This window comes from Antrostomus carolinensis, unplaced genomic scaffold (genome assembly GCF_000700745.2).
Source record: "Antrostomus carolinensis isolate BGI_N321 unplaced genomic scaffold, ASM70074v2 scaffold18688, whole genome shotgun sequence".
Classification (NCBI taxonomy): Eukaryota; Metazoa; Chordata; class Aves; order Caprimulgiformes; family Caprimulgidae; genus Antrostomus; species Antrostomus carolinensis.
In genome coordinates, this window is record NW_010331121.1 from 1,477 (window position 1) to 29,316 (window position 27,840).

General features: G+C 40.8%; 1 protein-coding gene across 2 annotated transcripts; it reads left to right on the forward strand.

The window, feature by feature from the left end:
- Positions 1–27,840, forward strand: ALDH18A1 (aldehyde dehydrogenase 18 family member A1). 2 transcript variants are annotated; one of them, XM_010173131.2, is made up of 17 exons: positions 1–121; positions 4,280–4,503; positions 6,157–6,306; positions 6,398–6,502; positions 7,951–8,103; positions 8,700–8,790; positions 10,372–10,496; positions 12,467–12,611; positions 15,746–15,819; positions 16,478–16,577; positions 17,679–17,899; positions 21,499–21,636; positions 21,741–21,936; positions 22,086–22,207; positions 24,640–24,826; positions 26,371–26,466; positions 27,499–27,840. In XM_010173131.2, the coding sequence occupies exons 1-17, from the start codon at positions 28–30 to the stop codon at positions 27,678–27,680; spliced, it is 2,403 nt and encodes an 800-aa protein (XP_010171433.1). In that variant the 5' UTR covers positions 1–27; the 3' UTR covers positions 27,681–27,840. The 2 variants fall into 2 exon arrangements, with proteins under 2 accessions (XP_010171433.1, XP_028942091.1); XM_029086258.1 differs by lacking the exons at positions 1–121; positions 6,398–6,502 and having other exon boundaries at positions 4,309–4,503; positions 7,951–8,109.

Below are 27,840 nucleotides of genomic sequence, written 5' to 3' on the forward strand. Positions count from 1 at the left end.
TCCTTGATTTGCAGAAGGCACCTCAAAATGTTGAGTCGAGCTGCTCTGAGCCCTTTTGTCCGTTCCCCTGGATGGTGCTTTGTGTTACCGCCACGTGCCATCACAGCCATTTCCCATTTATGTATGTATGAGAGAAAGCACACGTTTCTAATAATGTTGGTCAGTATGTGTCTGGGCAAGCCTATGCTCTTTCCTATGTTGAAAGGAAAATCACCTCATTAACGTCATTCAAAACCTACAATATCTAGACTGAGCTGCAGTTGAAGCTCTTCTTTCTTAATGAAACTTTCTCCCTTAACTCGATAATATTTGACTGGATGTGTGAGGGTGTGTTTTTTGTTCTGACATGTATTTCAAGCAAAAAAAAAAAAAAAATCTGTTGTGAAGGTACTGCTACTGTAAAAGTTCTTTGTTTCAACCTCATACATTCCTTGAAAACAAGAACTGATTATGCCTGCTCCCTCGTCTGCATTTTCAGCCCGCAGATGTCTTGAGTAAAGCAAGGCGTGAAGCTCAAATTCATTCAGATGAGATAGAAGTGGATACGTAGGTACCCTGTAAATAGTTGTTCCCTGAAAACCTGACTTGAGAGAACCATTCACTGTCTGATTAGTGGTCTGAAATAGCGAAGGCAAGGATAGACCAAATTACTAGATAACTAGATAACTAACTAACTAGATAACTAACTACTATTGCATACAAGAATAATTTTCCATTTATCTGTGTTAACAGTTCTCTTTGTTGGTACTTATATGAATTAATAAATGTTGAAATCTTGAAAATGCTAAACTTGTTTTTTTCTGAGCTATAGATCTGTTGATTTCTGCATTTGTAGTATTTCTAAACATTCTGCGTTTTCCAAAGTCAGTAAACTACTCATAGCTAACACTGAAAATTATTCCGTAGTATTGACAGTAGTCAGTATCCAGTATTGGAGGAACTCTGGTTCCTTCATCAGTTGCATTCTAAACCTGGATTGAGCATTTATCACAGTTTTCTTTTGTTCTCCACTGTTTCTGTTGTGATCCTGTTCAACTCGTGTGTATTTTGAAATTATTCTTCTTCACTCCTGAGAAGCAAACCTCATGCACGTTACATAAAAGGATCTGTATTGCTAAATACCAAAGTCTTTTTCATATGTTTCCCGTTCTTTATTAAGGAAGTCAAACTGTTAACAAGGTACTGGATATAAAATCTGGAATGCCTAGAAACATATTTGTCCAAAAAGTTGACTGAATGGCTGTATCATTTTCTCCCTCATTGCATATGAAGCAAGTCAGTGGACTTGCATCAGCAGAAATGTTTTGCAAATGTAATGTGGGAGCTGATTTCACATCTCAGTCCAGTCTAAAATAGCTAAAAAAGATAGGTTTATGCAGTCATAGAGCAAGGTTAACAATTAGGACTTTAGTGGAGAAGAATGAAATTCTCTGCTTGTTCTAGAACCTTTGACTTTGTTGTTGTTTTTCTGAAAATGTGGTTTCTTTTCAGATACTGGTTATCCCTCAACAGCTGCCTTCTTGGAAGCTGCTAAAACGTGAAGCTCTAGCCAAGAGAATTGGAAATAAATTGGTTTTATTCCTTTCTGGTCATGCTGTGTGTGATAGGCAAATACTACATAGTAATGTATAACACTGGAAAGAACAGTTAGATTGGATTCCTTCATCTGTTCTTTTGTATGTATTGCAGACCTTCTTTACATTCACAAGTATTTCCTCATAAAAATGAGGGGCAAATGAAACTCATCTCCACATTCCATTTTCTGCTTTTATATGCATGACATGTTAGTATAGCCCTCAGTTATGATTAATCATTTAAACTGCTTCTGTGTGTGCAATGAACAAAAGTTCTGTTTATTTAAAACATTGTTAAATGATAAGTTTCTCTTTTCTATAACATTATGTTCATTCCTGTCTTTCTCCAGCAGAAGTAACACCCAGAATAGCCACTTTAGGTTATAAATTAATCTATTTTGTATTACAGAGCTTCAGAATTAGAGGGACTGAACAGATTATCAGATAACTCTGACCATGGCATAGGATTCAGTTCACTGATTTGTGAAGAAGCCTCTAGATCTTCAGATGAGATACCAGTTAGGATTAACTAGAATAGGATATTTCAGGTGGAAGGAACCTATAACAGTCATCTGGTCCGACTGCCTGACTGCTTCAGGGCTGACCAAAAGCTAAAGCATATCCTAAGCATAGTATTAGAATGTGAATAGATCATATATGATAATATTAATAATATTATGCAATATTATTATATTGTCCAAATACCTCTTAAACCCTGACAGGCATGGGGCATCTACCACCTCTCTAGGAAGCCTGTTACAGTGTTTGAACACCCTCTCAGTAAATAAGTGTTTCCTCATGCCCAGTCTGAACCTCCCCTGACACAGCTGTGAGCCATTCCCAGGTGTCCTGTCCCTGGATCCCAGGGAGAAGAGCTCAGCACCTCCCTCTCCATGTCCCCTCCTCAGGAAGCTGCAGGGAGCAATGAGGTCGCCCCTCAGCCTCCTTATCTTCAAACAAGACAAACCCAGAGTCCTCAGCTGCTCCTCACAGGACATGGCTTCCAGCCCCATCACCAGCTTTGTTACCCTCCTCTGGAGACATTCAGGGACCTTCGCATCTCTCTTAAATTGTGGGGCCCAGAACTGCACACAGTACTCAGGGTAGGGCCGCACCAATTATAAACACCATCAGCATAATCACCTCTTTTGACTGGCTGGTGATGCCGTGTTTGATGCCCCCCAGGATGTGCTTTGCCCTCTTGGCTGCCAGGGCACAGTGCTGGCAGCACCCCTGGATCCCTTTCAGCAGGGCTGCTCTCCAACCATTCCTTTCACAACTTATACTTGTGCCCAGTGTTACTCTGTCCCCAGTGCAAAATCTGGCATTTGAACTTGTTAAACTTCGTGCCATTGATGATTGCCCAGTGCTCCAATCTGTCTAGATCCCTCTGCAAGGCCTGTTGTCCCTGGAGAGAGTCAACAGCACTTCTCAGTTTAGTATCATCAGAGGACTTATTAGCGATACAGTCAAGTCCTGCATCCAGATCATTGATAAAAATATTGAACAACACTGGCGCTAGCAGAGAGCCCTGAGGAATGCCACTGGTGACTGGTTGCTAGCCAGATGTAGCCCCATTCACTGCAACCCTTTGAGCTCTGCCATCCAGCCAGTTCTTCGCCAGTCACACCATTAAACTGCTCATCTCACAGTGAACAACTTGTCCAGAAGGATACTGTGACAAACAGTATCAAAAGCCTCACTATAATCTGGAAAAACTACATCCACCACCTTCCCTTCATCCACTGGGTGGATGACCTTATTGTAGAAGGATGTTAAATTAGTTAAATGGAACTTTTTCTTTGTGAACCCACGTTGACTGTGCCTGATGATTGCATTGTTCTTTAAGTATCTTTCAATAGCATCCAGTACGATCTTCTCCATAATTTTTCCATGAATGTGTGCCATCTTTTGACCAAGTTGGACTTTTGATCCCAGAGTGCGGTGTCAGTAGCCGTTTTTTCTGTAATTAGGTCAGAAGTGTTCTTTTTTGCTGTACTGGTATTTTTGGGACTGTCTAAAAGTTGACCTGATTTACTGCCGTTTCTGAATAGTAATACAAGAACTAGATGGAGGATAAGGAAATGTGGTTTCAATTTTTTTTCAAGTACTATGACTTATCCATATTATATTGTCTAGTTGACACATTTGGGCTGCAGGTGTTCTTATCTGAACTCCTGTCTCATCCTTCAGGCACAATTCACCATATCTCTGCAAAACTTCATATTAAGTATGTTGGTAGTGTTCTCCATCTGCCTTCATTCCTTCAGCTTAACTTTGGGACTCTGTGTGTTTGGATCTACCTCTTTGTCAGTTATAAAGGATCCAAACAGTTCCTTGTCATTGGACCTTAATAGTCACTCTGGTCTGCTGTGCTGATAGTGGTCTTACTGTCCTTTGCAGACACTTTGAAAACAAAGAATTTGCTGAGAAAGTTTTTGATCTTCTAGATTCCCAGAGTCAAAGCTCTGTGATGCATGGGATATTGCCTTATATACCTTAGGGATAGTTAGTGCTGCTCAGATGTTATTGGTTCTTATTATTTTGGTGACTTGAAATCTAGCTTCTCATTCCCAGTCACTGAGAAGTGTGTATTGTGAGCTTTAGCTTTGGAAAGGGAGGAAATATTTAATAACTTTAAGGGCTTAAAGTCTGAATGAAACACTTAAAACTGCATCTTTCTTTCTTTCTGTCTTTCTCCACAGATCTCCCTCACCGTAACCAAAGATTAAGGAATGAATCCATCCGTTGTTGGAGTAACATCCCATTTATCACCATGCCACTCAGCCGTGCACATGGAAAGTCATTTGCACACCGCAGTGAGCTGAAGCATGCAAAGCGGATTGTAGTGAAGCTGGGTAGTGCTGTTGTGACTCGAGGGGATGAGTGTGGCTTGGCGCTTGGGAGACTGGCATCTATTGTAGAGCAGGTAATTCTGTGACTGGAGTGGAGTGCTTGTTTTAACTTCAGATACTTGGTGATTGTTGGATGACACAGAAGATTGTTGGTAAAACTCATAAAAGAGTGGTGACCCTTTCAAGCAATGTGTTGGCCTTTTCCTTTTTCGTCCTCCTGTGCTGTGGTGGCATAAACCATGTAACTCAGTAAATCAGTGTTTGAAGGTGTGGTGGGTTGACCCTGACCAGCAACTAGGCACCCACACAGGTGCTTGTTCACTCCCTGCACCTCCACCCCACCACCAGTCAGATTGGGAAGAAAATAGGAAGAGCAAAACTAAGAAAATTCATAGGTTGAAATAAAGACAGTTTAATAAGTGAAGGAAATGGGAAAAGAAACAAGTGATGCTAAGGCAGTCATTCACTACCTCATACAAGCAGACTGATGCCCAGCTAGTCCTTGAGTGGCAACCACCTTGTAAGACAGCCCCCTGCCCTTTTCTATTCTGCTACCCCTGTTTTTTTACTGAGCATAACATTGTATGGTGTGGAATGTCCCTTTGGTCAGTTCATGTCAGCTGTCCCAAATGTGTCCTCTGCAAACTTCTTGCCCAGCCCCTAGCCTACCTGCTGTGATGGGACATAGTGGGAAAAAGAAAGCCTTGATGCTGTGCAAGTACTACTCAGCATGGGAAAAAGAGAAGGCTTTGATGCTGTGCCAGCGCTGTTTAGCAATACGTAAAACATTGGAATATTACCAACACTGTTTTAGTCCTGAAATCCAAAACACAGCACCACATGGGCCCCTATGAAGGAAGTTAACTCCCATCTCAGCTAGACCCAGTACAGAGGGAGAGATTTGCATGGTAAGATTTTTATGCAGCAGGTAAGATGTGACTGGGGTACTAGTTGGATCTAGTAGGAAGGTGGCACTGAAGTTTGTGAAGCCTGCAGGAAGAGTAGACCCTTGATTACCTCAGCATTTGCAGATTTTGTCCAGGAGAAAGCTTGAAACCTCATTACTTGTAGGAAAAACTGATGGGGTCAACTCATGGACTCTCCAAAATGAAATTATGACTTTGGGGGTGGATTGGACATGTCTTCTCTGGGGAGTAAAGTTAACATAATAAATGAAATTCATGTAAGACATTTAGCTTTAGATCTTTGAACGGAATCCATCCAGATGCCTGTAAGGAAGAAGTAATTAAAGCTGTACCAGAGTTAGTGTCTTCGCCTCTAGAATACAAAGTTACTCTATAATGGCAGCTTTGGGAATGGATTGTGAATGAGAAGGTTGGTGGAAGGTACAACTGCTACTTTACAGGTTTTTTCATATCTTACCTTATCTGTAGCGATGGAAGTGGAGGGATGAAAGGTACAGAAGTGTTACTATGTAATGTATATTGTGAAAATTCAAGTATGACTCTGTGACAAAAACTGGTATTGTGAAAAGAAAATTTATCAGAAGATATAGATTTCATGCAGTCCTTTGCATAGCTCCTAGGTGGCTAGGAAGGTGTGCAGGAGCATCTGAGAGTGATTGCCTTGCTTTGCGCATCCATGGATAAAGGGAAACACTTGTTCCAGCAAGAACTGGTGAGCGTAAGGTTATCTATAACAGCCAGAACTGTTGTGCCAGCAGGGATCATACTTTAGGCCTTGTTTCTTTTCTTCTCTACTTACAGGTGTCAATGCTGCAAAATCAGGGCCGAGAGATGATGATTGTCACCAGTGGTGCTGTAGCTTTTGGAAAGCAGCGACTGCGTCATGAGATCTTGCTTTCTCAGAGTGTGAGGCAAGCACTTCATTCAGGCCAGAGTCAGCTAAAAGATATGGTGAGTGGCTGGCGGCGCTCCCATGATTTCCTTGAATGTTGGGTAGTACCTGCTCAAGTCGCTACCTGACAGCTGTTCTGTATCTTTGTAGGCTATTCCAGTCTTAGAGGCCCGAGCCTGTGCAGCAGCTGGCCAGAGTGGACTAATGGCTCTGTATGAGGCCATGTTTACACAGTACAGCATCTGTGCAGCTCAGGTAAGGGCTTCCTTCTTTCCTAGACTGACTTGCTACTTCAGTCAGTGATGGAATTGTTCTTGGATTTTTTCCATGGTTTATATGCTGCTATCTTTACTGTAGTGTTGTATTTCCATTACCATCCTACTTTTGGGGTTTATTACTATAGCAGAAATGATAGCTTATACAGGAGTGCCTCGTAAGTATCTCAGAAATAGTGTTATCTATTGTCAAGGTGAAGCAAATACGCTTTTCCTTTTTGGAGTTCATGTTTGGAGTTCAGCTCTTATGAACCAGGGCAGGGGGGATGTGGATCCTGTTAAGGCCTCTTTACAAAAGCTAAAAGTTGGTGATCCAAAGGGAGGATTTAAAAATCACAAGTGGAACTGCCCCAGACATTCTGTAAAGCTGACAGAAGTGTATAGCCACACTTCAGAACTTGCTGTCCATCTGCTCCTCAAACCTTTCTAACTTGTGGGTGATGGTATCCCTAGCCCAGGTCTTCTACCTATACTGAATTCTGCAACTGTATTAATTGAACTACTCTTAAACAGGCTTTATTTATCTTAAATGCTCTGAGAATACAAAATTTAATCAACTGTAAGGCATTATTTGTTTAGACACTTTGAATGAATTTGGGAGCCAACTATGAAGTCTCGCTTGGAGGAAATTCTTCCTGTAATACAGTATAGCTGATACCACTAACATGTTTACAATATAGATTAAAAATCGCTATTGGTTGCACTGGATTATGATCTTGGTCAAGTCTGCAGACAGCTAGCATTCCTTCGATTTAAGAGAGTTACTTGCTTATGGCGAAAAAGTCAGTGTACACATTGATTCCAAGTGCTGTTTTAACATTTGTGAGTTGGAGCTTTTTTGCTTATGCAGATGTCCAATGTCAGAGTAAGAATGAAAAAAAAAAGTCTCAATGGCAGAGCAGACATTGAGGGGTTTTTTTGTCTTAAAATACTAAAAAGAGCTGAGTAGTGTCTGCATGCCAAAGGCTTTAAGACCAAGATTCTTTCAGAAAAGCGATCAAGTTCTAGAGCTGAAGAGAAGTCTTGAGACAAAGCATCAACAGTAGAAACATTACACTGGGAGGGAAAATAGGAAAGTCAGTGTCTTGAGTAATCGATCAAATTGTTTTGAGTCTTAGTAATAATCATCAGCATCTATGTTCTGCTTATGTTTTTTTTTTTTTTGCCAAGTTGCTTCCTGGAGCCTGTGATCTGTCAGCTTGAGAAAGGCCATTATAGGCTCCAGTGGATGTAAAGGCATATAAACCTGAAAATGTTGTGGAAAGAATATTTCTTACTTGTATTCTTTATCTTTTAAATGTGGCTTATGTTTCTTTAGTGTCCCGAAAGGCATGACTAATCTATTATAATAAGTTAATACATAGGTTTATGATGTTCTCAGGAAAAGTGGTAGGCTAAGTATATGTTATTTTTTTTTCCTCTTTTTAGATTTTAGTCACCAACCTGGATTTCCATGATGAACAGAAGCGTCGGAACTTAAATGGAACACTGCATGAGCTTTTAAGAATGAATATAGTCCCTATAATTAACACTAATGATGCTGTCGTCCCACCTCCAGAGCCGAACAGTGATCTGCAGGGGGTAAATGTGGGTAAAGTATTGCAAGGGGGTGGATCCTGCTTGTAGATGGTACAGCACTAATGTGTACTTCACTAATGCCATAATCGGGGACCTCTGAAGCCTGCAGCAGGGAAACAAACATACAAAATTAGTAATGTGGACAGAGGATACTGGAAGAGTATGCTGACCTGTCTGTTTCTGGCATGATGCAGTGCTGTGGGGTGGAAGAAGGGCAGATGATGTCTGCTCTGCCAAAAGCAAGCATGCCTAGTTTTGTTTTCGCTTAATAGTTGAAGCTGGAAAGGACTTCTGCAGTCATCTAGTCCAACACCTGCACTTAAAGCAGGGTCAGTTTCTACCTCTTGTCCTATCACTGGGCACCAAGGTGGAGAATGCAAGTACTGGTCACACTGCTTGTCATTTTGATACCTCTTTACTGCATTCCAAAAGCATATGTACTTTCACACAAAGATCACCTTCTAAGTTTCCGGTGGGTGTGAACAAGGTAGCTCAGAAGGACTTGGTAGTGCTGAGGTAGCTTGCTTTTGTATGTTACAGCCAAATATTTCCTAGTTCCTTCCACTGTTCAGTGCTGCTGATACACATGTGCATTGCAGGTGATTAGTGTGAAGGATAATGACAGTCTGGCAGCACGACTGGCTGTGGAAATGAAAACTGATCTCCTCATTGTTCTCTCAGATGTAGAAGGTTTGTGAGTCATTTCTTTACTTTCTTGTTCTGTTGAAGTACATCAGATAGTCTTTGGCTTATGTAACAGCATCAGCGTTGGGTATATGCCTTAAGGAGTTATTTTGTACGTTGCAATTGTCCCTGTAAAAGATAGGAAGAGACCAGTAAACCCCAAATATAGGTTGGTTTGACTGTCTGTCACACTGTTGAATTTGAGTGGCTGAAAATGCGTGTGAACTTGAGACTTATACCAGAACCTAGAATACCATATGTACTGTGGTACTTCTGCCAGCTTCTCAGAATTGTGTGATATAGTCCTGAGTAATACACAGGATAAAGGCTATGTGTTTAGAATCGGGAGTATAAGCCAAATACTATTCTACAATAGTTTGTTTCATCTGGTGGCAGGTTGTGTCTTTCAGTGTATTACAGATACCTTACAAGTCCTGATCATTCCCTTCCAGATGCCTGGAACTTCTTAGCTTTTTCTGTCTCCCAGACATTTGGCTTACACTGCTCTAGTCTTCTGAGCTGTGCTGTTGTGACATAAGTCTTTCACTTATGGATGTTCAAGGTCCTTTTCTAGAAGGAGGAGGGTAGTGGGTACAGTTCTGGATCAGTGAAGTCTACATCACCCATGTCGTGTAGTCTTTTCATCTTCTCCAGATGGGTTTCCTTCAGTGAATCATGGACTTTGGCACATATTATAGGCCCTGTGGAGGAAGGAGGTGCCTTTCCATAAACACAGTTTCTTTTAGCAGATTCAGCTGGATTTCATGGTTGGTTCTAGTTGAAATGACTGTCTGCAATACTAAAAAAAACTTGTAAAAAAAAATTAACACCCAGCACCCCCATCCTCCAAGCTTATTCATTCAATGTGACTTCTTGTTTATGGAAAGATGTGTGTCCTTTCCTTCCCAAGCTGTCAAGGAAGGACACAGATAGTCTGCACTCATGCTCTCTAATTTGTAAGGCCAGTATTTGTTCACGTAGAATTTCTGGGATGTGTGGTGGTAGAGTTTAGGTTTAATGTGTTAGGTAAACCAAAGCATCATTTAACTCCAAACATAGTTATGTAAAATTACTATATTTGTAAAGAAATTAATGAAAGTATGTCTCTGCAGTGTTGTGTTCCTTCTTAGCAGAATTTGGTAGTTACCCTCTTTATGTATTTCTGAATTGTCCAGTTTATTACTGTACAACACAGCATTCAAGAATATAATCTGTGATTTTGGTGAGGAGGACTATCCTTTGCCTGTTCAGTTGTGGGCTTGTATATGCAAGCCTTGATTTTGAACATATAAAAGCTGTAAACTGTCTCTGCAAGCTCAACCAAATGTCACTACTTCCCAGTTTGCATGCTACTATTCAGCATGTGGGTTTTCTGTTTCTTAATTGTTGTGCTTTTGGTAAAGCCAAACTTGTCTGTTAAGTGTTTCATGCTTTCAGTCCTATAAAAATCAGGCTTCAGTGAAAGTTTTCAGTCCTGTAAAGTAGAGTACAGCTTTTCAACCTCATGTTTTGTTTTGTTTTGTTTTCATGGGTGAGCTTTGAAGATGAAGGTATATAACACTAACAGAATTTTATTTTTTCTTTCAGGACTCTTTGACAGCCCTCCAGGATCTGATGATGCAAAGCTCATTGACATATTCTACCCAGGAGACCAGCAGTCTGTAACATTTGGAACCAAATCCCGAGTGGGAATGGGAGGCATGGAAGCCAAGGTAGAAATATGGAACATTTGTTTTGTTATTGGGAAGGAAAGGGAGATGTGGAAAAAGGAGATAGACAAGATGGTTGTGCTGCTGTTCAGATGAGACTTGACAGTCTGCAGAAAGGGGCAGACAGGAACCTTATGGAATGCAATAATGGGAAATCCTGAGTCCTACCCCTAGGGAGGAACAACTCCATTCACTGGTATTGGCTGTGGAGTTGACTGGCTGGAAGGCGGGTTCACTGAAAGGGAGATAGGGGTCCTTGTAGACACCACGTGGAATGTGAGCCAGCAATATGCCCTTTGGGCAAAGCAGGCCAACAGCATGCTGGGTTGCGTTAGAAAACATAGCCAGCAGGTCAAGGGTAATAATTGTTTCCCTATACTTAGCACTAGAGAGACCACATGTGTAGAGTTGTGTGTGGTTCTGGACACCACAGTACAAGAAGGACATGGCATACTACAGTGATTGCATTGGGAAGCTGTGAATATGATTAAGGAATCCAAGCATCTGTCATAATAGGAGATGCTGAGATCTAGGACTGTTTTACCATGGAGAAGAGAAGGTTTGTGTCTAAATATCTGAAGGGAGGGTGTGGAGAAGACAGAGATAGACTCTCCTCAGTGGTATCCAGAGAACAGACCGAAATACAAGAAATTAAATTGAAGTGTAAGAATTTTATGGTGAGGTTCCTGGAGCACTGGAGCAGGTTACCAAGAGAGCTTGTGCAATCTCTATGTTTGGAGATGTTCAAAACCTGACTGGACTGCGTCTTGAGTAACTTGCTCTAGTTAACCCTCCTTTGAGCAGGTTTGTATGCTTCTGAAGGATATATTGGTGGAGGCCATCATTTTAGGGCAATATCTACAAAGTTACTGCCCCTAAATTTCATAGAGCTCTTGTTGATCATGGTGCCTGCCTCCCCACCCACCCTCCATGACAGCATTTAGCACACAAAGGTTGTCTGGTACTGTTACTGATTTTAGTTCCCCCCTTCTGTGGACGTCAGATTATTCTTGTTTCAGACTTGCTTCTTGCCTTAGATCTTATGTGTGTTGCTTCTATACATTGCTTAATACACTGCAGTCCTGACCTTTGAAGGTGACTTCTAAATGCTGTACTTAGAGGATCCTCCTTCAAAATAACAACAAAGAGAGGGAAGAATGCCAAATAAAAAGTATATCATTCAAAAGTGAAGAAGTGCAAAGTCTTAAAATAGTGAAAGAATCAACTATTAAGACAATAGGTGTACTCCCAAACAAAAAGTAGAAGCAAATAAATAAAAAAATCCAATGAGAACATGCACAGGAAATGCGAACAAAGTAGGTAAAAACTTTGTGTGGAAACCTGAGTGACTCTTCAGGGAACTTCATAGCTTCACCAAAGGGTTATGAACAGTGAGAATATCTCTACGTTGTAAGCAGACCCATGAGGAGTGCTTAGGCTGATCAAACTTTACGGGAGTAATTCAGGCAGCTAAAGGTACTGAATAATATTTTAATTTTATACAGTAATGGCTAAGACCTGAGCAAGAGCAATGCTCCACAGTACAAGTAGTGTAACATGGTCGCTTGTAGTGGATTAATTATTGATGGCTAATCAATGTTGGGGAAATTGGCAAGAGAATCTTTCCAAAAAAGAAAATTTGGTTTCTTCAAACAGTAAGAACTTGCAGCATAAGGTAATGGTGAAAAATAACACATGACCAAAGTACCCATGCAGAAGTCTTGAAAAAAGCAGGCTGTTAGAAAAATTGGAGATACACTCATAAAGTGGCAGCTAGTTGAGGAAGGGAAGGTAAAGTACAAATACATGATCTCATTCAATGTTATGTTATGGACATTCCTGAAGTGTGTTGAATATTATTTGAAAGCCTAAGTGATCAATCTGGAAATCAAAGTGGAGCAGGAAGTCTTGTTGAGAGTGGTGATTCAAGTAACAAGTGAATTTCTTGGGACTGGCTCTGTCCTTCACTGTAGGTGAAAGCAGCCCTGTGGGCCCTCCAAGGAGGCACCTCTGTAGTGATTGCAAATGGAACTCACCCAAAGATCTCAGGTCATGTCATCACAGATATTGTGGAAGGAAAAAAAGTTGGAACCTTTTTTTCAGAGGTAAAGCCTGCAGGTAAGTACAGAGGTAATGGGTACATTGAGAGTTGTAGAGATTTTCTGAAAGGTTAGAGTTAAAATTTGGCTAGACCTTTACAGTAACTGGGAAACTGCAGTCTGCTTGAAAAATGGATTTTGAAAGATATTTTCTGAAGTAGGAATAGAAAATGAGTCCTCTGCTCTGCTTCCTTCCAGATAATAAGCTGCTGCATCGGACTTGCTTTTGAAGAATGCAATGAGTAGAATTTTTACCATTTTCAGTCTTAGGGGTTATAATCTAGTATTGAAGATTTCAGTGTGAAAATGTAGACATAGGATGTGCTGCTGAACTAAGATAGTGTTTAGTTTTATCATAAATTCCTTTTATGATTCAGCCTTCTGATATGGTAGGTAGGAATGTTTTCCTGCCACTGCATTGCTTGGATGGTGTAACAATTGCTGGAGAAAGTCAGACCAAAGATCCATGACCTTAGCAGAATAGGACAAGTATGGAGTGAAACTTTTTGACTTCCATTTTAAGCCAAGTGAATTTCTTTGTGTATAATAACTCAGTGGATTTCTTGTATGAATTTTTCAAATCATCCTTTAAACTCATGTAAAGACTTAGCAACCACATGGCTGTATGTCATGGTAGTCAAGAGCCTTAACTAGATACTGTGTGTAAAATCTGGAGCTAGAACTATGTGAGGAACTGCTTGCTTTAATTTGGGTTTGGGGAGGTGGGGAGGGTTTTGAATTTTCTTCCCAATAGCTTCATTTGATGCTCCTACTGTGTGTATGGGCGATCAATCCCTGTTCAACTTCAAAAATGTGAGACATCATCTTTTCCCCCTCATCATCATGTCTTCCACATGAAAAAGGTTTGATCGTAGACATTTTGTACCGAAGCTGTTCCAAAAACTTGGCCATCCCCATTTCTCTTGTTTGAAACTGTTTTCATTCTATTGTGGCCTTTTTGAGATGGCCAAAAATCAAAATTTCACATGGTGTTCCAGATGGGAATGCAACTTTAATTTATGAGATGGCAAGACTAAGGTTTGATAAGGTTGATGTTTTCTTTGATGTTCTCTAGGCCCTTTCTAATAATTCCAAACATTTAATTTGCTTTTTGATGTTGATGTTCACTGAGATGATGTTTTCATAGTATTATTTGTTACAGTACTAAGGTCTGATTTTCCTTCTCCCCTCTATACTGCTTCATGTTTATCTGGTTTGGACTACACTTGCTGTTTCGTGGCCTAATGACTTAGCTGCAGAAGAAATTACAGAATTGCTGAACGGCTGAGTTTGGAAGGAACAGTATGACAGATGACAAAGTCATCTGGTCCCACCCCCTACTCAAACAGGTTGCTCTGGACTGTGTCCAGACAGCTTTTGAATATTTCCAAGAATGGAGACTCCACAACCTCCCTGGGCAACCTTAGTTGTGCCAGTGCTCGATCATCCTGACAAGTGCAAAAGTGCTTCCTGATGAGAGGCACCTCCTGTATTTCAGCTTGTGTCCACTGCCTCTTGTCCTGTCTCTGGGCACCACTGAAAAGAGCCTGGCTCCATCCTCTTTACCGCTCCCTTCAGCTGTTTGTACATACTAATGAGATCCCCTTGATCCACCTTCTCCAGGCTAAACAGTCACAGTTCTCTCAGCCTTTCCTCATGTGAGAGATGCTCTGGTCCCTTCATCATCTTTGCAACCTTTTGTTGGGTCTCACAGTATCCATGTCTGTCTTGTACTGGGGAGCCCAGAACTGGACCCAGTGCTCCACGTATGGCCTCACAAGTGCTGAGTAGCGGGGAAGGGTCACCTCCCTCGACCTGCTGGCAACACTCCTCCTAAGGCAGCGCAGGACGCTCTTAGTCACCTTCGTGGCAAGGGCATTCTGCTGGCTTCTGTGCAACTTGGTGTTCACCAGGACCTCTGGGTCTTCCTCTGAAAAGCTACTTTCTATTAAAAAGTGTGATAATTACACTTTTCAGATAGTCCCACTACAATAAATTTGTGTCAGCAATAAAGCTTTTCATCTTATCACCCCATTCTGAGTCACGTACAAATATGGCAAACAGCAAAAGTCCTTGTGAAATTTTACTGGCACTCTTCCACTGTTGTGGCAAGTGTTTACTCCAGTCCTCTCTTTCTCTTCCATCTTCCAAAGAACACATGTTGGAAATTCAAGTGACTTTTAAAAATCAGCTATATCTGCTTATGTACATGTCGCTTTTCTCAAAGAACACCAAAACATACCATACTTTGTGAAGTAGAATTTAACTTTAAAAAACTGTTTTAACACTTCCTAAATAAGTCTGATTATTCATGTGTCCACAACTTTTCTTACACTTCGTACTACACTTCTTGATATTTTTCATAACATTGGAATTCCTTCTCTGGCAATTTCCATGGGACCCATCTTAAATAGAAGTTGGATTATATCACCTTCAAGTCATCTGTTTTACAAGCAATTTCAGGAGAGCTAAAAATAACAACTTAAGTTTATCCGTGAACTGCTTGTGAACTCTTTGGGGAAATGCTACCTGAACCTGGTGACTTGTCTTGAAATAAAAATAGAAGTAACCTGTTCCATATCATTTCAGTTTGAAACAGATTCCTTGAGGTCCTGCCAGAAAAAAGGAAAAAAACCCACATTTAATCTGTAGGAACCCTTCTAAAATGCACACAGGGGAAGACTGAGGGAAAGAATTGTTTTCTGCAAGCTGATTGGGTTTTGGCTCCCATTATTATTTGTACATTCCCATGCTATTTTTTAATCCTTTCTGTCTTCCTCAGTTGGGTACTTAAACTTTTCTAAGTTTGCCTCCTTTCTTTCAGTAGGCTACCACGCCCTGAGAGTTGGCTATCCTGGTGTTCTTTTGCCCTTTGTCAAGTCTTTTTGATCATGGTGCACACTTACCTCTGACACAGTGACATTACAGAATTTCTGTGATGATTCTCTATGTCAGGGGACCATTGCAGTGTTTTTGAGTCAGGTTGCAGATTTTCCTGTTTTAACATACAATGGATTTCTTGAATATGTCTGTTTAAGACTCCGTACCTGCTTTCCTGCTTTGAGCAAAGAATTAGAAGATGGAAGGACTACTGTTCATTTCCACATGTGCTGTTACTTTGTCTGCCTGGCATATTTCTGGGTTTTTTTGCAGGCCCTACAGTAGAGCAGCAAGGTGAAATGGCTCGAGCTGGTGGCAGGACCCTGGCAGCTCTACAGCCTGAGCAGGTGACAGAACACTAAGGCCTCGCTTGTTGAGCTGGTGAATGTGTGGCAAGTTTTACAACACAGATTTGTAACACAAGTGGGCCCCTTGGGGCAAGAGTCTATTCTTTGTGTGCCAGACCCATCATTTGGATTGTAGCATGCTTAAAGAGAAAAGCGGAAAGATAAAGTACCTTGGGGCTATGAAGTAATATACACTTTCACGTGGGGTTTATAAAAATTTTAATAGCGTCAGATATCACACAGAAATGAATTTTGATTGGAACTGCTGAAGAATTGACTGGAATAACTTGCTCCATTTACTCTGTGTACTGTATGCAAAAGAGGAGCTGTAGACAATCAAATATTGTTCTACAGCTGGGTAGATAAAATGTGGCATCTGTTGTTAAGGAGACAAGGTGGTCTTAAAGGAAGAGCATTGTGGGTTTCGTGAAGAAGATTGGGCATGGAAGGCAAGATAATAAAAAGCAAAGTAAAGGCTGAAGCAGTGTTCAGCATTTTTCAATGTGATGCAGGCTGCAAAAAATCAGCTGGCCCCAAGTATCACGGGAGTCAAGACAGTGAGAGGATGTGGTCAGTGTAAAAGGACTGAAGGGGACCAGGTGTCAAATAGCATGGACTTTTTGTAAGAAGTCAGATCAGAAACTATTTTCTTTTTCAGAGAGCAGAGATTATTTATCGTCTTGCTGATTTACTAACTGACCAGAGAGAAGAAATTCTCTTGGCAAACAAAAAGGACTTAGAAGAGGCTGAAAATAAAGGTAATATTTCAGGTCCTTCCATGATAATCCTATTGTCTTGAACCTCTTTGAGCCTTGAAGGAAATAAGCAGAATCTTCTGTCACCTGGGATTGGGTTGTATGGCTGTCACAGATTAGTGAACCCAGGACCTTCAGAGCTTGTCAGTGTAAACAGCTGCAGCTTGCTTAATTACATAAAAAAGATGCCTTAATCAGAGAACATACTGAGGCCTTACAAAACACCAAGCAGTATCTTGTAAAACAAACAAACAAAAAACCCCCTACAAAACCACAACAAATTACTGCTCCATTTTGCCAAACATCACCCTGTTATTGTCATACATAAAGTGAATATTTTCCGGGCTGGTTAATATTTGGCTCCTGAGGGGAAGGCTGTCACCTCTATACTTAAATTGAAGCTCTCCAAAAAGAACCATGTCCCCTTCTGATTGAGGAAGGTTCTCTTTAGGTGGCTTGGATTAAACCCATTCTTCTGGGTTATATTGATGCTTTCATTGAGAAGTTTGGATTGGGATGTGTACATACAGGGATAGCAAAATGACACTTCATTAATCGTAATACTTTATGGAAGATGCCAGGGAACTGTTTTTTACTGACCAGAGTACTTGAAGGGACGTTGCTGGGTTAAGTTACTGTCTGAACATGTTCAGACTAGAAAATTCAGGCCGTTCTTGCCCAGTCTGAACAGAAATGCTATGCATGCATCTGTGCTTTGGGATTTCTATCTGTCAGATAGAAAGATTAAATTACGCCCAAACCTTCCAGAAATACTGCAAGGATAGAAATTTGTAAGAAATTCAGACATATAGCAGTACTTGAAATAGGAGAAACCTTATCTTTGTGGATGTTGATGTTGCTTTGTGTACAAATCACCGCATTAAGTGAAATGTGGTGGTGAGTAAAATCATTGTCACATTTGAGCGGTCTTATTGTGGCTACTGGACTTAATGCTGTGCATTTTTCATCTCAGGTAGGTTTCTTGCTAGGGCATGGGAAATATCTGAATTTTCCTTAGGTTGAGCATTTGTTTAAGTTAAGGCTTTTGCTTGAGCCTAGGCAGACCAATCTACCTCTACCAGCACAATTTTTTCTTTCTTTTAGGGAGATTGGCACTTCCTTTATTGAAACGTCTAAGTCTGTCTACATCAAAGCTGAACAGCTTAGCCATTGGTCTGCGTCAGATTGCAGCATCCTCACAGGACAGCGTTGGCCGTGTAATTCGGCGAACACGAATAGCAAAAGACCTGGATTTGGAGCAGGTGACAGTGCCTATTGGTGTTCTTCTTGTGATCTTTGAGTCCCGTCCTGACTGTCTTCCACAGGTATGTAAGGAGGGCGAGTTGCACTGTTGTGAATTCTTTGATGACAAGAGTATTTCTGTTGGTGAGCAATTGTGAGGCTGCCAGAAGTCTTGTCTCAAAGGACTCTTGCTTGGATTCTTCTGAAATTTATTTTGTTGGCATCCCTATTTTTGCTGCAGAGATATTCTCAGGACTTACTTCTGCAGTGTACAGAGTTATTCAGGCCGGTTTGGGATGTTTTGTTTGTTTGTTTGCTTTAAAACAAACAAACAAAACCCAGCATATAGAAGGAGTTATCTTACATTCAGATGATACAGTTCGTGCATGTGTCTTATTGAATGTATGTTCAGTGCCTAACTCACAGCTTGGGAGGCTCCTACTGATGAGCGCTTGTTTTATCTGTCCGTGCTTCATACAGCTGAACTGCAAGCTGGGATTAAACAGAAATTTTTTAATATAGAAGCTAGTAGTTAACTGTAAATGTTAGGAATACATGATTAAAAAATTTTCTTAAAAAGGCTGAGCATAGAAAGCACAGAAGTTCCAGGCTTTGAGTGGTCTGTCCTATAGTGATACTGCTTGTGTGGTAATGAGGCAGAATGATAGCTTTTACTCAGTTGTAGTGAGATGGGTGCGAGGAAGAACGGTGTTCTAAGTTCTTAAGTACTGAAGTTGCTGGAAAGGCTAGTGAAAATGTCAAATAGTGTACTGTAAGTGAATGCCATTTATCTTGTGCCAGGAATAAGGCAGGCAAATACTTTCATTTGCAGTGCTGTGTGGGAGTATTGCTGTGAGTAAATGCTGTTATAATGCCTGAAATATGGGGGCTGAACTAACGTTGCAGAAGCAACCTTGATCTTATTTTCTAACTCACTCCTGAGTAATTCTAGTAGATTTTAAAAAGAAAGCAACAAAAAAAAAAAATCATTATCACAACACTGTTTTCCACAATTAACATTAGGTGTCTAGGGCGATTGATTGAGGAGTTCTCTAACATACAAGCAGGTGTTTGAGCAGAAAGTGATGGGTACAGGCATTTCAAAAAGAAGTGGGACTGAACCAGTGGACAACTTGGTACTTCATGCCTGAATTTTGTGAGTGGTCCCCATTTCATACTAAAAGGGAGTTTGCTGTAGGCAAAGTTCCCATGAAACAAGAAGGCACTAGTCTCTCTTGTCTACTGTTACTAGCTCCTTGCTGTTAGCTCTGTTCTTCATAGATAACGAGGAAGTTTCCTTGTTGAATTCTAGTCTGTCTTCCTGGACTTCAACCCTGGTCTCTTGCCTTGCGTAGCTGATGTCTCCCTCTTTCTCCTCTCCTTTATCTTATCTTAAAACTTACAGCAGACTGACTCTTGCTGGCTTTTTCCCTCCTTTGTTTTACAGACTTGGAATAGCTTGTCTTGGTAGTTGCTTTTCTTCCTGCCAGTGTCCTGTCCTCATACTTGCATCAGGTTCTCTGATGCGACTTCAGAGGATTGTCTTTGATTCCTCTGCGTTTGAATTGCATGGTTTCTCTCCTATACTGTAGCTGATAGTAGGATGGTCTCTGAGTGCAGAGGAACAGTTCTCTCCTCTTAGTCTACTACTGCATCTCATGCTTGTTTGGGTAAGCAATTGCAGGGGAAATTTTACTTTGTCCTGGAAGAGAGCATGCTTGATTTGCTCCCTGGAGATAGCTTACGTGGAGTTAGGTCAGTGCTCAGAGTTCAGTCTTGAGTTGCAGTAAAGAAGAATCAATTGCACATTACCAGTTAAAGTTTAATAAGCTTTTAATGAGCACATACAAATAGAATGTTTGCCTCTAATACTTACAAGGCCAAACTGCAAGCGTCCTTTCACAGACTGCTTCCTATAGATTCCACCAAATCCAATTGTTGCTCTGAAGTATAGTCATGCACTACTCTTCTTTGAAGGGATGGAACTGTTTTGAAGCCCTTTGTCTTCAGTTCTCCTTTTAATCACAAAGGGGTTTTTTATTTTTGTGTCTTAATTCTTGATTTTTTTTCTTTCTTTTAATTTTTTCGCATCAGTTCATGACCTTTCTTTTAATCTTATGCCTGCAGAATGGAATTCTTTATTTAAATAAGCTTATTTGTTTAGCTTTTCCTTGTGATACTGACCTTTGAACAGGCAGATACTTACAAGATGCTTTCAAAATATACTCAGACTGCTTTTTAGTGTCTAGTTTTATAAGTTAGAAAAACACACTATGTAAGGTAGACTTCCTAGACTATTAGACGTTAGTGTATTTTTCTGAAGTATTTCTTATTTTTCAATATTCTTTTCAAATAGCTGGCAGCAGGATGAGGTAGAATATCAAACATTGTGACTGTTGTTATCCATTTGATATTAGAAGGGAAGAGGAGATGATTTGAGGAGATGTATCCGATGGGCTTAACATTTTCCTGTATGAATGAGCCTCTAAATTGTGTCACTAAGCTAACTGCTTGTTAGGTGTGAGCCTGGCTAATTTTTGGCATCCACATCTCAACAGCATATAACTGATATACTAATGAGTGCAGATTTGGTGATGATACGTGCAGATGATGATAATGATACGTATGATCTTTCCCAGAAGATAGTAATACAGTAAAATAACTTTAAATGCTCAATTTGTTCCTTCCAAAAGGTTCTGGGGAGGAGGTGATTTTGTCTTCTAAAGGAGTGTATGCTGTGTTTTTTCCAAATATGTGGACAAATTTTGAGGCCATTGTGAATGGGATTTGGGTGAGGAAGAAAAAAAGGGATACAAAAGTAGAATAAGTCTGGGAAAAGAGCTTTATCATGTCTGGCATACTCCTAGGTAGAAAAGAACAAAAGGTGAAACAATAAAAAAACCTACCACCAGCACTCTGTTAAAGAGGTTTTCAGTTTAGTGGGGAAAACACGAATAAGATCTAGTGTCTGGAGATTGAACAAATTTGGTATATGTTTCCAACAGCAAAACTAATTTTTTTATCTCACTTCCAAAAAGCGGTGGCTTCTTTGCAGCATTTTTTGACATATAGTCTAGTTGTGTTGCTGGACTCAAATGGGTGAAGTGTGGCACTGTAAACAGAAAGGCAACAATATCAGTTGGTTCCTTCTGGTTATAGACGTAAAGTGATACAGGTGATGCTGGGCCTGTTGTCTAGAAGGTTTTTTTTTCCCCACACTTTTGGCAAGTGTTGTCTGTTTATGACTTCTGTTTTAGACAGCACAGTAAAAATGTTCTTCACGCTCATAGGGAGAGCTTGTTAGCCACTTTCTGCCAGAATGGTTTGGGACAACAGTTCTTGCACCTAAAATTATTCTCCTTGGGGTGATTGCCCACACAGCTACCCAGTTCATACCAGAGCCTACGTCCACGGTTTCCTCTGACTTGTTGACTGCACTCCCCTCCTGGCAATAGTTCCCTGAAAACTCAAGTTTGTTCCTGAAACACTCATTTCTGGAGTTAAATGTGCTGTTACTTGTAATAATTTTTTGGTGCCATAAAATGAAAGCTGTAGATTAACATTTTGTAAATCAACAGGATTAAAAATCCCATTCTTAATCTATTTTGTGGGTGTTATACCAACAGAAGAGACAGTTTACTTTTCTCTTTCTTTTTAAAAAAAAAAAATTCTTTTCTGACAGGTGTCTGCTTTGGCCATTGCCAGTGGAAATGGCTTACTACTTAAAGGGGGGAAAGAGGCAGCACATAGCAATCAAATCCTTCATCATCTGACACAAGAAGCACTCTCTATTCATGGAGTCAAAGATGCGGTGCAACTAGTAAGGGGTTGGAATTAAATCAACAATTTATTTGCTACGTATAAAACGTATGGGCAGAACTTGAGAGTTCAAATCATAGACTGTTTATTTTGCAACTACCACAGGTGAACACAAGAGAGGAAGTAGAAGATCTCTGCCGTTTGGATAAGCTTATAGATCTAATCATTCCACGTGGTTCATCACAGCTGGTCAGGAATATCCAGAAAGCAGCTAAGGGAATCCCAGTGATGGGACACAGCGAAGGGATCTGTCATGTGTATGTGGACACAGATGCCAGCGTTGAGAAAGTCACACGAATAAGTAAGCCGGGAGAGGGTGACTTGAATCTCATGGGTGTCACTGAACATATTTCAAGTATGCAATATGGTTATGGTAATTGATAATTGATATACTGTTCAAAATCTTTGTCATAAATGTTATGTAACCAATTATCTACTCTTAAACCTCAGTCAGAGACTCAAAGTGTGAATATCCTGCCGCCTGTAATGCTCTGGAAACTCTCTTAATTCATCGAGACTTGCTGAGAACCCCGTTGTTTGATCAGATCATAGACATGTTGAGAGTAGAACAGGTTAGTCACTCATGCTTGTGTTTTGCTTTGTGGGTGTTTTTTTGTAGCACTTCAGAAGCATTTGGTCTGGCTGGTGTAGCCCTCTTTAGTTTTATGATGGCATAACACCTATGTTATCCATGTCTCTTTTGTGCACATAAATGAACTTACCGAGAACTTTTTCTGCTTCTCCACACAACCCCAAGTTTTTCCATAGAAATGATCTGCAAGCAGCTTCTTCAAGACAGCTACATGCCATTGTTGGGATACAAACAATTTTATATAGCAAACATCATCTTGTGCCTTAGAAGAGCATATACACAACCCTTTCTCTACCCTTCTTGTTTCTGACTTACCTGCTGTTAACCTCCCAGATGCAAAGCCTCTTCTTGAAACTGTTCATTTAGCTTCTTGGCCAAGTGAATTTCCTTTCTGTTTTTTTCCTTTCTGAATCTACTTCATCCCCATTTTTTTAAAACTTTCATCTTGCATGCCCTTTATCCCCATCTGTCTTCCCTCCTAGTATGTCAAAGGAAGAGCAAAAGGCCAGTATATTAATTAGCTGTCTTGATATGGGTAATGTTTTTTAGTACAGGTAGCAGAGATGCATTGGGAGAGAAATATCTGTGAAGAAGTGTGAATTGCACATAAATCAAGGGTTTTCATACAGCAGTATGTATTGGGCAAATAGAGTGTACAGGCAGTGATAAATGTAGATAAAACAGAGAGGCCATACGTTATGATGATGTTGAAAGGGTCATAGCAAAGGAAGCTGACAGGTAGTCAGGAGCAAGTCCTCACGTAATGGATTTTTTCATGTCTTGTTTGCTTGTTTCCTGGGAAGGGTAGAGCAAATGGTAGATCTCTGGATTTAGGTTGGGAGGAATGTGAGGACTAGTGCATTTCCACTACCACCCATCCAGCTCCTAATACAGTGAGGAGGATATTACCTCTGTCTAATCTGACCTGACAAGAAGAAACATGCAAATATTGGGCAGGATTATGCAATTAAAATAATTTATAGTCACACAAGAAAACGCCATTTTTACAGATACCTTCTTAAAAGCCTTCAAATTTCAAATTTTGCAGACTTGTGCCTTATTTCCCATTTATGTTTGTCTTGTCAAAATTTTCAGTGTTTTATTTGCGTGGGGATTTCTCTGCTGTATCAGTTCTAAATTATCTCTCATTGTTTAGGTGTCTCAGCTGCTGTGATTAAACTCAGAGACTAGTAATGCATTAGATCTTCTTTGTAACAATTTTTTTTTCTGTCACCCTTTATGAGGGTGACAGAGCACTGGAACAGGCTTCCCAGTGAGGTTGTGGAGTCTCCTTCTCTGGAGATATTCCAAACCCGCTTGGATGCAGTCCTGTGCAACTTGCTTTAGGTGAACCTGCTTTGGCAGGGGGGTGGGACTAGATGATCTCCAGAGGTCCCTTCCAACCCAACCATTCTGTGATTCTGAGAAATGAAAAATACCCGCATGAATTTTCTTGTTTTGAACCCACTAACTTCTTTGTGTCTGAAACATATGCTTCAGAAAGGGCTGGTGTTAGTTTACAAAATAAAACGGTAAAAGCCATTCAAGATCTTAAGTCTTGTAGGTGCAAACTTGGAAGCATTCCCGTAGTTGTTCTCTGCACTGCAGTTGCTTTCTTAAAACAAGGGCCGGCTGCAATATTTTAACTGTTTTCCTGGTACTAGTGTTGTACTGTCTCCCTGCCTGATTTTTCCTCTAAGTGATGCGATTGCTTTAAATAATTTGAAATTAGTCTTGAACTAGGAGCATGCCATGGTAGGTAGCCAGCCTAGCATATCAGCTATTGTACCTTGTTGCTAGTTCATCAATCTGCTAAATTTCCCAAAGTGTTTATTTTTCTTAACACTGCATGCAGTGAACATTTGATTCACAAATGTGGGTTAGCCCCAGTCAGCAGCTAACCATAATCCAACTGCTCGCTCACGCTCCCCTGCCCTAAGTGGGCTGGGGGAAGGGAATTAAGAGGAGCAAAAGGAAGGAACCTTGTGGGTTGAAAGAAAGATACTTTGGTAAGCGAGGGATACTCGCCATCGGACACAATAGACCAATGCCTACCTTCTTCAAACCCCCCTCCCTTCAGTTTGTATTGCTGTACATGACATTATATGGCATATATATATGCCATATAATATGTGGTCAGTTCAGGTCAGTTATCATGGTTGTGTCCCCTCCCAGCTTCCTGCACACTCACAACCTTCTTGCTAGGCGGACAGAGTAAGGGAAAAAGAGAAAGCCTTGATGCTGTGCAATCTCTGTCCAGCAACAGCCAAAACATCGGTGTGTTTTCAACACTGTTTTAGTCACAAGTCAAAAACATAGCACCATAGGGACTGCTATGAAGAAAATTTCACCATGCTTTCACCTGGAATGCATCAGTATGGTCAGCAGCGCAAAATGTTTCTGGTATTGCAGGTGAAGATTCATGCTGGCCCAAAGTTTGCATCTTACTTGACATTCAGCCCCTCAGAAGTGAAATCTCTCCGCACAGAATACGGGGACCTGGAGTGCTGCATTGAGGTGGTGGACAGTGTCCAAGAGGCTGTTGAACATATCCACAAGTATGGAAGTTCTCACACAGATGTTATCATCACAGAGAATGGTTAGTGATCCATCTGCTTCCTTAAGCTACTGTTTTAGTCTGCTTGCCAATTCTTGGAGTTAGTGTAACTACTTACATTGCAGTAGTTGGTCTTCTCTTGGGTCTTGTACTCAGCATAACCAACTGGAGGCCTGTGAGCTATGGAGTCCTGTTTAGCTCAGAGAAAACATGTGTGGCCCTTATTGCAGGACGTTAAGGAGTGTGCTCGAGCGCTTGGCCAATGGCAAATCAGCACATGCTCTTGCCAGGCACGTTGCTTTGTGTTCCTGTACTGTGCAGACTTACTGCATCAGAGGGTTTTGCAGAAACATCTCCTGAATCCTGGAGATGTCCTTAGGCCTCTAAAGGCTGATGAGATGAGCTTCTATAGTACCTCACTGGAGGGAACAGGGATTGTAGGGAAGGTAGACTTTATCCACTTTGTCTTCCCATGTCATTTTTTGTATCTCACAAACAAGAACCACAGATGTTTTCCCCCTACCTCTCCCAGTCTTTTACTTTCCACTTCTGCATCCCTAGTATAAAAACTGCATTTATCTCAATTCACAGTTTCTCGCCTCTTTGTTGTGAACTTGTGCTCCTTTGTGCATCTCTGTGCTGCTTCCATCCCACCTGTCCTATGTGCAGTTTGAACACTGTGCCAGTTCAAAACCTAGCTAGAGCTGTACCCAGCCGAAGGTTGACTCTCATACCAAACCTGGAACTCTTGAGGATCAGCTGCAGTAAGGTCATGTTGGTTTGTGGCTGATCAGTGTGTGAGTCAGGCTTCTGTTTCTGTAACTCCTGCTGAGCTTAAATGAGCGTCACTAAAATGCATGCATTTGATACCATAACCCACTGCTGCAGGACCTGGTGCACTAGTGATTTGCTAGGGAGTGTACTGGAAACAGAGCTGAGCTTTAATGCTCATCTTACTGCTAAAGGCGACTGACCTGCAGCTCACAACCTTACAGAGAATGGAGTCCTCCAGAGGACTGACTTGTATAACTCTTCCTGAGCTTGCTCAGGTCTTGCATGTTCTGTGTTAAACTGGGTTAGTTAGCTGATGAGGTATTTCTGCATTGTATTTCCCAAATATTATCTGCAATAGCAATTTACTTTAGGATTTTTCATTATCTGAAGCAATTCCATGTTTGATATTAATGGAGAGTTGACTCTAGTTTAGTTGTCTCATTTTGACTGCAAAATGTTTTTTGGGGCAGCTGTCCTTTCTCCCTCTTCCCCAGTTAAGGGTGAAACTACCACATACATCTATCCCAGTTTGCAGGTTCTATACTGGATATCTTTAGAATTAGACATCTTTTTGCTTTCTTCTAATCTTTGCAAGCTTCCTGTAATATCTGCAGTTGTGTCTAGTTGATAAGCATACTGGGAAGAAAGTATAAATGAGTGTATCTTAGCCCAGGCTATATAAATACTGCCTGATAAGGTTGCATGTGAAAGTTGTAGTACTATATCTGTTCACTGTATTACGTTGTGTTTGTTGGAGTGCATGATAATTCTGGATGTACTGGATTTTATTTTTCCCTCTGCTTCTTTCCCAGAGAAAACAGCAGAGTTCTTCCTCCAGCATGTGGACAGTGCTTGTGTTTTCTGGAATGCCAGTACCCGATTCTCTGATGGCTATAGATTTGGACTTGGTAAGAGAGAAAATACTGCAGGAATGTGACTGCAGGATTTTCTGTTGTGTGAAAAGTGTGGCAGTCTGAATCCTGGAAGATAGGATTAGACTCTGCTCTTACTGTCTAATATAAGGTTTACAGGAAACGTACCATAGGAAAAGTTGAAGCCTAGACATTTCATCCACGCAGAACAGCAGATAGTCTAGTATCTCTTTCCTGACAGAACTAGCTAGTACTCCTATGTAGACCATTTAGATCAATTTAGCAGTAGGGAGCAAAGATGTTTTGGATCCTTTGAAGCTCTGTTCAATCAGAATAAAGTTAAGTTGCTGCATGCATGTAATGATAGAACAATGCAACATGGGATCTGAAACTGGTGAATAGTTTTTCTTTTGTTTATCTTTCTAATGATGCTGTGAAGAATGCCATGCTTTGATCCTGCTGGGCAGACTGAGCTGCTGTCCATTGTGCCAGCCCTGCAGTGTTACGGAATGAAAGGCAGGAACCAGACCAAGTATTGGTTGCTTAAATAAACAGATGCACCTACTGTAAGTTGCAGAAGACAAGGGAAACATTCTTTTCTGAGGCAGAAACTCAGAAATCTCTATAACAAGCTATTACTGTGTCAGCTGGAACATTCAGTGTTCCATGTGATTAAAAAATTTGAGTTTCCAATATCTCCTCAATATGATAAAAAAGACACAAGATCACAATCTTGACTAATTTAACCCGCCCCCCCCTTTTTTTTTTAAAGCATTAAACCCTGAGGAAACAAGTCTAAGATCCATGTGAGAGTTACCGTTCTCTCTTGCATTTTTCTCTCTAAAAGTAACTCTGTATCAGCCAGAAATATAAACATTACAATTTGTAATGTAATAGTTACGCTCCTATAACTTTTAAGTCAGAACAGGTAAACATCGGGCATTTGGAGGGGAGCAGAGAAAGGAAGGTCACTGAAAGGCAGGCAGCTTTTTTTACATAAAGGTGCAAAAATGCTTAGTATGAAGTGAACATCTTATGAGACTTGACTGCCTTTGTGTGTTTGTGCAGGTGCTGAAGTGGGAATTAGTACTTCTCGTATCCATGCACGTGGACCAGTGGGAATTGAAGGACTCTTAACTACGAAGTGGTTGCTGAGGGGAGACAATCATGTTGTTTCTGACTTCTCAGAGCATGGAAGCATGAAGTATCTTCATGAGAGCCTCCCTCTCCCTCAGAGAAACACCAGCTAAGAACATTGGGGTGGGGAGAGAGGGAACTCAGGGGAATAAATATTTCCTGAAGATGTTCAGGCTTCAGGGCGCTCGCTAGGGAGGGAGGTTGTTTTTCATCTTCAGGAACATTGTTCTTGGTCACTGTGCAGTACAATGAATACAAAATGACCCCATCTGT

Coding starts and splice junctions, on each gene's coding strand:
- ALDH18A1 (XM_010173131.2), top strand. CDS start 28: ATGTTGAGTCGAGCTGCTCTGAGCCCTTTTGTCCGTTCCCCTGGATGG. Junction 122..4,279: donor CACAGCCATTTCCCATTTAT/GTATGTATGAGA, acceptor CTTTCTCCACAG/ATCTCCCTCACCGTAACCAA. Junction 26,467..27,498: donor TGGCTATAGATTTGGACTTG/GTAAGAGAGAAA, acceptor GTGTTTGTGCAG/GTGCTGAAGTGGGAATTAGT.